Source organism: Halyomorpha halys, unplaced genomic scaffold (genome assembly GCF_000696795.3).
Source record: "Halyomorpha halys isolate HHAL.00 unplaced genomic scaffold, Hhal_1.1 Scaffold943.1, whole genome shotgun sequence".
NCBI classification, from domain to species: Eukaryota; Metazoa; Arthropoda; class Insecta; order Hemiptera; family Pentatomidae; genus Halyomorpha; species Halyomorpha halys.
Window position 1 is genome coordinate 465440 of NW_027114150.1, and position 12495 is coordinate 477934.

General features: G+C 32.0%; 1 protein-coding gene across 1 annotated transcript in view; it reads left to right on the top strand.

The window, feature by feature from the left end:
- Eip74EF (Ecdysone-induced protein E74) overlaps nt 1-12495 on the top strand; it is a gene marked incomplete in the record, with an annotated part of 327885 nt that overhangs the window by 305180 nt on the left and 10210 nt on the right. Inside the window, 2 exon segments of the mRNA XM_067051390.1 lie at nt 2735-2863; nt 11270-11404. Of these exon segments, the coding sequence (XP_066907491.1) occupies nt 2735-2863; nt 11270-11404 (264 nt within the window).

Below are 12495 nucleotides of genomic sequence, written 5' to 3' on the forward strand. Positions count from 1 at the left end.
TTAAAATAATCTTTATTTATTATGTATGTGTCATAATATACAATTCTATGTTGAATTTATAAATCAGTAACCGAAAATATTTTTTTTTTTTAAATTGTATATCGAGTATTTATGCCGGATCAGATTAATACTTGGTGTGTCTTTCAATTCAAAATTTTATATAATTTACAGCCATTAACCTATTATATGAAAAAAAAAATTTTGAACAGTCAAATATAATTTAAGTCCGATGAAGGTTATGTTACAAACATATAAATCTGAGACAAATTTAACTGAATTTTATATTCTTATTTTGGGCTGGATAGTTAAATTTTTAAATTATGAAAACAACTTCTATTTAAAGTTCAGAGAAAAAAAAAAAAAAAAGTGCTATGTACAAGATCATTCATTTAAAACAGCATTGATAGAGTAAAATTTATATACTTTTTTAAATGTCAGATTAGACCTCATTTTTTGATTAAAATTTAATAAAGTGGTTAAAGTTTCGCTTAAATACTTATTTTTTTCAATAATACTTTAACTCCTTTGTAATAAACCGGATATAACGTTCAAACGATAAAAAATCTGTAAGAAAAAAAAATTCTCATAAGGAATCGACCATAATTTTTGTGAAATTGTCTTTATTAAGTTATATCAATTTTTTTTACAAGAATTTTCATTTCGAAACATTAACGTTCTGGAACATCAGCGCTCCTCTATACAACAATTAGATATAGATAAAGCCTTGGGGTTTATTGTTCAATTAAAAAAATATAAATATAGCCCACAAAAAAAAATTGTGCTGCTTATGTGTATTCAATTATAATTTAGAAAATCGTTTCATTATGTATTACTCGTGTTAGAAAATCAACGCAGGCTATTATTTCTAGAAATGTTTATATAGAAAAGGTTTGGTTTCAATTTTCATTTTCTTATTTTAGCAAACAACTTAGTTTTATAAGGTTTTGATTTTCCCATAGTCAAAACCTTTTAATAAATTTTTAAAATGTTTTAATTTGTCGATTTATTAAATCCATTTTAAACTAGAGGTTTTATTTTTTATCCAAAATACTTGTTATGAACAACGTTTTCATTAATAATTTGACTAATTTACATGGCCTGCCACCTTTAAAACCGTTTTTTTCGAAATTTAACTATAATTTTTAGTATAAATGCTGAACAGAGGTGGAATGTAAACTTTTTGGACTATTATTCCTCAATATTGAGCCACCAAAGTGACGAAAAATAATGTTTATGCCAATATGGAAAAATAATGACAAACAAAGTCTAAAATTTCACTTTATAAACAATGGACTGAGGAAGAAAGCCATTTCCGAGAAGAGCACCGTTTACACTTGTATTATGAAGAACCATTTTCCCTTTCTAGAAGTGACAAAACTATTGTAACATTTATCAAATTGCACCCTTTTCAGTTTATCGAACTGCACCCTTTCCTCCCTAACTGTTAGGCCTAACTGGACATAATTTATGACTTGTTTGGACGTTTCCCTTTCTGTGTATATCACAGTAAAAGTGCCCTCTTTTTGCGAACCGTTGCAAATCACTTATTCCCGCCGACCCGCTGGTTCCTTGTATTGTCAAAGCGAGAAGCCGATTGGACAGTTCTTACTTTTAGAACCTTTCATGTTCTGCCTTACGGTGCCTTCAGAGTTCTCCATTTATCAACTGGAATTAATCATTATGGACAAAGAAAATAGGAAAGAAGCCGTAAATAAAAAATAACTTTGGCACATTTCCAACTAGCTCTTCTTTACTCCACTTCCTCTTTAAATTTATTCTTCTTATCTTTAAATTTTTGATCCATATTTCTCTCTGCAAATTACAAAAATTATCCCAATTCATAAAAGACCCGAGGCGTTTCAATACTCGTGTGGCCCAGATACAGTGCGATAAACCAGCAAGGTATTCTTGATGTGCGACAGTGACAGCCAGAAGTGGCTCCTGATTCCCCACCGAGATAGTAACAGATGGTTATCTACTAGTGTTGACCCAAATTTTCAAAGTTTGCGTCAGCTTGTTGTAGACACATTTGCCAAGACTAGAAAATTCACATAGCGTTACTGCTAACTATCCTATTGCTACTGCAAATTGCTGTTCTTTATTTTTAAATACTACTGTCTTTCCTTTGTTTTTTTAAGTGTTACCGTACTAATTAATAATTCTACACAATCCTAGTTTCATAACACCTATAAATTTATTTATAAAAAAAAATGATCATTTTCCTATTTAACGCTACTTACTGCACAATTTTTCCCTATTCATGTTTTTTGCTCTATTTTTTTCTCCACATGTGTGTGAGGGGCCGCCCTTCCCCATTCACCCCCGCCAAAGGCAAACTACCAAAAAAATGGCAACCTTTCAGTGGCTCAGAGAAATGACAGAGATTCATCTCTCAAGGATTGATCGCGATTTTTTTCCTTCCCATTTTCAACCCCACTCCTTTTTTCCGCCATGTTCACCCTTTTTAATTCGTTTTTTTCCCCGTGCAGGCGCATGTACCAGGTTTTCTAAAAAAAGAGAAACCTTTTGCCCCATTTAATTTTTATAAGGATATTAGTAAGCTCCCCCTTGACAACAGTTTGCCGAAAAGGTTAATGTTGCATCAAATTACTTGATCATATTTTTATACTTTGCTAGAATTATGTACAATTTTTTAAATATTTATAATATATTATAGTAGAATTATAATTATTCTGCTTTGTAAGTTATTTATATTTTATTTTTCTGTTTGCAGTCGACACAGCCGCTGGGCCCACACCCCAAGTGTACGTGAAGAGGGAACCTCAGGAGCACAAAGCTCTTCTGCATGGCATCCTCAGCCAGCACCACGCGGCTCTCTTAGCCTATACCGCGTCCAATACTGGTATGCCAATTATAATAATATTAATTATTTGGATTTGATATGTTTAATAGAATCATATTTATTTGCTAGTATTAGTAATAACTGGAACGAACTTCCGTTATAATCGGATGTTCCATAAAAATCACTATAAGGGGAATGCCAGCGGGAGCTCATAAAAACTGTAAAATATTATCTTTTTTCTATTCAGAGCCAATAACAGAAATCAAGAATTTACCACAAAAAAACTCCAGGGGGAACAGTGTCAAGCTGAGGTCACAACAATGAAATCGACACGAGTAAATAGCAGAGGGGAGCTGCTTTAGAAGGGAAAAATTGACAAAAAACATCGAAATATAAAAAGTTACCCTTAGCAATAATTAGGAGGGTCGCTAGCGGATTAGGGGTGTGGAAGGGTTTTGCCAGATTTCTGGAAACAGGCGCCCATGTGGCCTGGCTGTTACAAAGGGCGCATCTGTCAAAGGGTTGCGGCATATTGCCTAAAACCGTGGATCGTTGCATCTGCCGCATCTGCGTGTTACGTACAGATGTCTAGGGCCCATCGCAAACAGCATCTGGACCTAACCCTTGCGTGGGACGGTCTTGCGTAAACACCGGAGGTCCCGGTGCTGTGGCTTGTGCCGGCGGTACACAAGGCCTGAGTGTATCCAGTATTGATACAGCTAGTGTCGGCTGCCAACATGAGCGAAGACGGATTGTAGAACTGATCACTTAGGTCGAAGACCATTAGTCGTGAAGAGAAACAGTAAGAGGGTAGCTGAGCCACGAGCAGGTGGCGTGCCCTATGATGTCAAGTCGGCTTTTCCATAAACCTGGGGATCCTGATGTAACATCTGCCCAGCAAGGTGCCTCCTGTCACCTGGCCTTCAAAGGGTTCTAACCCTTTTTGGGGTGAAATCATCCCTTTTCATAACTAGAACTTACAAAGGATACCCGACCCTTTTCCATTTTCGTGGAACGAGCCTGCTTCATTTCTCCATTATCGCCCTTTATGCAAAAAAAAAAAAAAAAAAAAAGTAGCTTCTAAATTTTTTTAATACTTTAATAATAGATAACATAGGTGGTTTATTATTTTATTTATTAACATTTTAAAATGTGCAATTAAAAAAAAACAAAAAACCGTTCCATTGTTAGTTGATTTGATGATGAGACGAGAAGGCTCTGAGAGCCAAGGAAATAATACAAATAAGCGCGAACAGGATGTGACGTCAGTTTGGCGGGAAAGGCTTCTTTCCTCAGAGCGGTGTCGACATTGGCGTAGTTTATTCCGGAACGGATCCGTTCGACTTCATCTCCATTTGCAAATGTTACGTTTAATTGCTCTCTGCTTACGTTTTCAACATTATTTCTTTTTTGTAGGAAATATTTAATTATAATTAAACATTTAACACGATTTATTATTTATTTTAAAATTTACTGATGATTCGTACTTTTGAAATCAACTACCTTTATCAATATTTTCTAAAGATAAAAAACATTTAGTGTATATTTCTAGTTACTTTATATGATAACTAATTTTTATAGTAGGGAACGGTTACAAGTGCTGTAGAATTACTCCTTCCTTCTATTGTTTGTATTTCACCTTAAAGGGACAATCCGACCACCTACCCTGTAGCTGACCGTTGCTGAGGAAATGGACAGGACAGTCCGGTTGGACTGGAGACCAAGTCCATCCCTAACCACACCACCCCTCCTATTTTTATTCCGTTATCCAACCCTTTGGAGACGGATGATGTAGAGATGACCCTTGACCCTGAGCTAGGTCAGGACCTTCTGGACAGTGCCCACTAGTTCCCAGGGAGGTCTTTACATTTATTATTCAATCCTCGGCGTATTTCGTCCTTTTCTTCTATGTACCCTCTCTACTGTCCACCCCAGTCTTATGGAAATTTTCCACAATCGCCGTATATCATTAAACAATGCGTTTTTTTTTAAACCGGGGTTCACTCATGTGATAGAAAAGATTCAACAATGGAAAAGGATTGATATCAATTTTATCTATGAAATCAGATAAATATCGTCCGCAAAATTAATATTATTTTTGTTTCCAGCTAATTTATAAATTTCATAAAGATCAATTGACCATTTAGTATTTTTTGGTTCCGTCAGATAATCAGTAAAGAAAACCAATTTAAGTTGCAACAAAATTGAAGATTGTAAAATTTACAAATGTAGGCACTTAAATTTGTACAGACGATACAAAATGATACCATTTAGCTTAAAAATAAACAATTTTTTTTTTTTTATTTAGTAACACTTCATTTGTTTTCGATCATTAAATAATATTTAGAATCATATCACTGAATAGTGATAAATAAAAAATATATAAATTATAAAACATATATTCAACCGTAATAAAATTAAAATAGTCAAGGAATATTATTACTTTATTTGTAATAAATGTCCAATTTAGAAAATATTTTTTAAACTTTATTCAGGATAGATTTTTAAAAAATAAGAATTAATTATGAACTAAAAACATGTAATTTTAATTGTTGAAAATAAAAATAAAACTTGTTTATTGTTGAGTTTTTTTTGTTTTGTTTTTATGGTTCGGTTGCATCCCCATTGTTATAAGTAGAATTAATCATTCAAACTTTAAATCTTTTATTTACAAAAGTATTATTGTTAAAAAATAAAATAGCTTGTTATATATATAACAAATATTACGTGGGATAAATGTTGTTCTGCATCCGGAATTTATAGCTTGCATTCGTTGCGGTTTTGATTTATTGCTTTGAAGTGCAGTACAGTACAATTGTTGTACCTCCGCGGTTCAAAGGTACGTAGAGTGTACTTGTGCTTGTACCGGCTTTGTACCCAGATGATGAGATTATCCAAGCCGGAAGCCGGTATGTCCGTTAATACCGGTATAGCATATAGGGGGTGGTGGCATCCCTTTGCTTTACCCTCCCGCATATCGGCTCTTAGAGGTCAAGTTCATGAATCCCCTCTTATCATCGCTTATCGCATTTTTTAAATAATAATTTTTTAAATATATTATCTGAGTTAAAAATATCTAATCCTTGAAAATCTCCTTAAAAAGTACATTGGAGTACATCTGTCATTGAATAGATTCTCCACATGTCTATATCAAGTCATTGTATAACTAACACCCAATTTACTTGTTGTTTATATTATATAGTTGTAAATATCAATAAATGAATCAATAAAAAAATATTCTCAAAAAGTATTCGATCGAGAAAAACAAAAATGCAAATAGCAATATCAATTTTTTTTTATTTAGTTTTTACATGGTTTCGTTCAGTGTGGACAACTCGCATTTTCAAGCAATATTTATTCCAGGGAATATTTAACAATTTATAGCAAATATCCTGCAGTAATGATAGTTTATTACTTCATAATATTTCACTAAACTTCAAGGTTTTAAGATATCTCAGCTATATTTTAACAGTTAACCTGCTTAAGCCATTTCTAACTTAAAATATGTATCTTTCCTAGAAATAGTCTTTAGAATGTTTAGTATTTTAATTGTCGGTTGTCATTTTGATGTAAAAAAAAAAAAAAAAAATTAATAAAGATTCATCTTCAAAAATGATTTGATATTAAGTAGAATCTCTCTCTCTGCCAAATTGTTCGTTAAATTTTTTAAAAAGTTCATATAAAACTATTTTAAAAAAAAATATGTATAAACTGTACAAAGGTTGCAGTTAAATAAATAATCAATAAAAAAAATTAGTAAATTCAGAGAGAGGATTTTTCCTAACCGTCGTTCTGGAACTTTACCACCCCCTAACCGTCACGAAATATCCGTTATGGCTATCTATATCATTGTTAGCATCCCTTTAAGCCAAATCGTTGGAAACCTCTAGTCAGTTAGACTGGAGCTGGAAGGGTTGGCCTCCAGAGGTCAGAGGTGATATCTGGGGTGGACAGTGGCCAGCGAAGAACCTGCTATCCATTAAGTTCATCCATACATTATACTACATTATAATGCCCAGTGTCCATTCTCATACATACATACATTAGTTCGGACAACGGCAAATAGGACCATATCAATTATTCTACTGGTCAGTGCCTTCAACGTCTTTACGATAACTGCCCAGGTACTTGTTAGATCTGGTATTGGAAGTTATAACGGTCAGTGAGCATTAGAAAACAGTTAATCGACTATAGCCTCTTTAAGAATATTCAGTTCTACATTCGACTAAGATAAAGCTTTTGATTAGACTTCCATGATAAGGGCTCTTCCTTCCTCCTCCGTGAGTGTGCGTTCGCTCCACGTATTTGTTTACTCTGTATAACTTTGTAGCCACAATCATTTCGTTTTCATTTTTATTTATATTAAAATATCAAGACTTTTAATGAAGTACACCGATGTGGATTATTAAAATTATTTCAATTTGGCTTCATTTCAGTCACTTTTATTTTTATTTCAAATCTAAATAAGACAACCCGCACAACACAGTTGTTTACTGTGGAAGTGTGCCAGTCGGTTTCGAGCCTATGCGAACTTTTGTTTCGAAATTAATTAATTAATCGTATACTAATTGGTAATAATTGTAATTAAATCATTCTAAGAATAGTAAATATTTATTTAATTGACTATTACTTGCATAAGTTTGTTTATTAAGATTTTCTACTTTTTAATGCCTCTTGAGTTCAAATCAGATATTTAAAAAAAATGTTCTTTCGTTTTCCTGGTCCTTTATTTCCCAAAAAAACCTTTCTGTCATATTTTATCATTACTATAACAATTATGGAAGTCATTTCGAGTTTTTAAAAGTTTAGAAAAAAAAACTCTAATCTTTTAATAATATATAAAATCTTATGTATTGTATGACCATAATTCAAATAAATTACAAATGATTTATAGTTAAATTAAAAGTATGATTCATAAATAATAAAATATTTTAATATAAATTAAAATAATTTTATTTATATGAAATGAGTCCCCGTGTATTTTACTTTGGGGCTACAACAATCCAGTAGAGTCCTCTTGCACTGTGTTTATTATGGTAGTTACATTTCGGTAGGTATAGTGAGTGGTATAGGAGATATACTGGTGGTACAAAGTAATATACCAATTACATTTTCATTTTTTATTTAAATTTTATTCCATTAATTAATACCAACTTCATGTACATGTAAACAAAATCACTACACTAATTTTGTTAGATTAACTTTATAAAACGCTTATTTAAGAAACGGAACGAGAAATTATAAGTCTAATTTAAACGTAATTTAGTTTATTTGAAAAATTAAAATGATCAACTGTTCTCGGCCTTTTCATCATAACCATGATAGAGGTTCATATAATTCAAATTTTACGCTTAAAAATATTGAAACGACAGGATACTGCTGTTAGATAGATGATAAATAAACAATACAAATAATAAATTAGTTATATATTTTTAATTCCTGCATAAAAAATGTAGAAATAGATGCTCTAGTGTTTCGGGGTACATCGTGTTCAAGTTTTTTTTTCAAATCTGTTATTATTTTTTTTATTTTTTCAACCTCTTTAACATATCCTATTATTGACATAGCCTACAATGCCCGACAGCGGATGGCAGTGTGGATGTGTAACAGGTTGAAGAGATATAAAAAACCCTGGAGGAGCGCTAGGGAGTTATGTAATGGAACCAGTTGGTTGGAGTTTTACTTTCTGCGGTGCTTCCTGACCCGGAGCCCTCCTTAGCTTCTTCGCTTCGCGGTACTTACATCTCTTTAAGGTGAAGAGGGTTTCTTCCAGTTTCTAACTTATCCTTCCCTTCAGATCTAAGGCCTTCCGAAGCAATCCAGGAAACAAGCCCAATCCACTCAATCGCGTGGAAAGCATATTGATAAGCCGCTCTACATACAGTTGACTTTGCAACCTCTAGCGTTTTGAAGAAACGTCTGACGACTAAGCTAACACAAATAGTTATGCCATCATTGATATCAAGTAAAGCTATTTTGGATCCGATCCTGTGGTTTTGAAAATTGATTTTTAAAAATGAAAAAAATATGTCACTAACTCTCAGTGTGAATCGATTGATCTTCTAAATATAAATGAATAACCTATAATAAAAATGAATAACCTAAAAAAAAAAATGATACCATATTATTTAACGACATTAGTCGTTTAGGTTGAGGAAGAACTGTTTACAACCAAAAAAATTATTTTTTGCTTCTATGTACTTCAGCTATTTGATATAATATATGTCAAAACTTAGATTTGATAAATAAATGATTCTTAATTAACAATAAAAATAAATAAATTGAATGGGTTACTAAGATATACTAACGAGGCAATCAACTAAATGCTTCTTTCTATACGAACGTTGTAATAAAATAAACATAACAAAAATACCAATTTTTACAATACGTTCTAGTTAAATATTTTTAATTTTATTTGCAGATTCAAAAAAGAATAATAAAACTAAACAAATAAATGAAATAAATAAAAAGTATTAATATTAATTTCTATCTTTATTAATATTATCTATTTTTCTCAAGGGCCTTGGATTCAATAATTGCTATTTCTATTTTTTAAAAAGGAATAATATTTCTTATAAATAGATTTATATTTATTTAAGCTAATTCCTCGAAATAATACTTTTAAATATTTTTTTTTCAATAATTTTTAAATAATGATGACAATAAATAATAGTCCGACAGTTACAATGAATATAGCAGTATTAAGTGAAATTTTCTTTTCATCACTAATGTTTACTTCACAGCTAAGAATTACAGATGCTCTGTTTTCGATATTTCTACCTCGTGTTTTTGGAGAGCCTTAAGCCAAACATTTTGAAAATCCTTTCTTTGCATTCCACCTCACCGTACCGCCCAGTGCCTCTTGCTCGATGTACGTTAAGGGTCAGACACAAGCAATTTATCGTCTGCCGAACTTGAATAGTCGCGGAGATGTTCATTAATATCCTCGCTGACGGTGGAAGACAGTGATGGACAGTGAAGGGTGAGCTGCACAATAGAAGTCGGCCCGGATTAATATGAAGTCATCCAGAGGACGGGAGGAAGGTAAGGAAGACGGGACAATGGGGCCTTTGTCCCCTGTTTGTTTTGGTCAATGGCTAATCCTTCCAACGGTCACTCATTAGGGCACTTTACGATCTGGGAACTGTCCCTCGGATATGATCAGAATTTTAATATCCCCTCTCTTCCCCTTTGAGGATGATTCTTTATCGCTGTCGGGTTGGGAGATTCCGCAAAGTCTGCTTGTGTAAGGAGAGTACGAAATATTATAATAAAGGTATTTGATAGTAATGGTGGAGGAATTCCATGGATGGTAGAGGCGGTAGAGAAACGAATCGCAGAGGAGTTATATAAGACATCTTAAACGGTCCTGGATCTAGGTTAGCTGCCGCTTTATCTCCGTTACAAATAGGTAACTGAAACAGGGTCGAGTGGCCAGGTCTAAGAGTACCAGCGTTATACAACCTTACCAGGCTCCTTGCATTACCGCCGTGTATATATTTTATTTTATACACGCACATAATATACAAAACACAATAAATAAAAGTTTCTATTTACTTTTCTTTTCTATTGACAGAGAAGTAGTGTGGTAAAAAAATAAATACTGTTCAAAAAAATAGTTATTGAATACTTTTAAATTCTAAATATAAATCTTTATTTAATAAAGTCGTTTTTTTTTTTCATTTAAAATAAATATATATGTGTCTATATTTTAACTATTAAATTTTGATTCTATTACTCAAATGATTATAATTCCGATTCCAAATATGTAGATAATATAACCTAAATAAATTTTAAAAAAATCTTTTGGCGTGATTTTTTAATTATTGTTATAGTTTATTCATAATAATCTTAATTAATTTATAGCCCTTATAATAACCAAGATTTAGTTTTATTATGAAACAAATTTCTAAGACAGTAAAAATCTGCTGTCATTGATATTACATAATTTAAAAAATAATAATAAAAACTGGCATTTACTTTTCTGATTCATTCAATTTAAAAAAAAAAAGTCTTTTATTCCCATTGTATCAAAATATCCTCAATTTATTGGCAATATTGTCAGTTTATATTTTTAATAGTTTTAAATAAAACAATTATAAAATGTTAATCCTGATTTTTTTAAGTTTTTGAGTTAATATAATAATAGTTTAAAAAACAAACATAATTCAAATAAATGAATTGAAGGTGCACTTTATTCATTTCAACGTTTGAAAAAAGGTAGTCAATTAAAAAAAAAAATCTGTGGTAATTTTTATATCCAAAGCTTTTTCTAAGTCTACTGAAAATTATATAAGCAATAATACGGAAATTGGTTTAGATGTGAATTTAGCGTACTAAACCCTTTGGTTGGAAATGTAATTTTTTTTTTTAAATTATTGGAAACCGTAGGGTATTTAGATACTATTTTTTTTATTGCTGTCATATTAGTGTTGTCCTACAAGCTGAACGCTGGCCTTCTTGCAGGTTCGCTACCACCCAGCCCAGCGGACTCAGGAGTATCTGACGTGGACAGCTCTAGCTCTGGGCACGCCAGCAATGACGAACTCAGAGCGAGGCTGCAACCCCCACACTCCTACTACCAACAGCAGACCACCACGGGTGAGTAAATTTTTTATTGCAATTTGTAGTATGTAGTAATTTTAACCAGAGAGACAAAAAAAAAAAAAGCTATGCAACGAAAAAGAAAACCAAAAAAAGTATTTTCAAGGGAGCGGATTGGTTCATATTTGGCCATTATTTTTAAATCATCTATTAATTTCTCCTTTTATATTATCAACTATTAGCCCATTACTATAGATACCATTCCGTTCCTACCAGTCCTTCTTACTAGACATCTCTTAAATATGCAATAAAAAACCAAACAAAAAACTAGTTATGTTTATTAATATTCGATTTTTTTAAATTATTGAATTGCATATTCATGAGTTGTAAATGAGAACTGAAGTTTTGCAGCTATTTGTCATGCGCCAATCCACCATATAGCTTCGAGTATGGTTGCCAATCCTATCTATCTCTTATATGCCAGGTCCAGTATTAAATGCCAGAAGTACTGGTAAGTACTCAACAAAATCATTTGAGAATGTATCTATGTAGATTTCTTTGTTTGAAAACTAGCATTCTCTTGGTGTGAGTAAGGGTAAAATTTTGAAAAATCTCAATTTAAACTTTGCAAACATTTAAAAAATTTATAATTTGTTATTTTATATTAAATATTTGCTCAAAAGAAAATGTAGTAAATCGGAAAATCTTTCTAAACTTGACAAGTAGTTGATAGTTCTTCAGTATTCTGTGAGTTTTAAATGTATGGTATTTGAAGTACTTTGAATTAGTGGCGTGGTAAGAGATTTACCCCGAAAATTCATTAGAGTTGCCAACACCAAAAATAAATATTATAGTAACATATTTTCCACTATAGTCTTTCTATGAGATGGGATACACAGAAGATTGAAATGGTTTACGAAACTCAACCCATACCTAGATACCTGCTAGATTTAAAATTTTATGCTTTTTACAACATGGTTACGCTTTTTGACTCATTATCGTTATAATTTTTAGTAGGAAATTTTTTATTTAAACTTGAAATAAAACAATGCAATACTGCGAGGCAGTCGCCGATAGTTGAAATAATTTTGTAGGTATCAAGAGTGAGTTGGGTGCCCCGAACCACCCTAATCTGCGCATTCAAATAT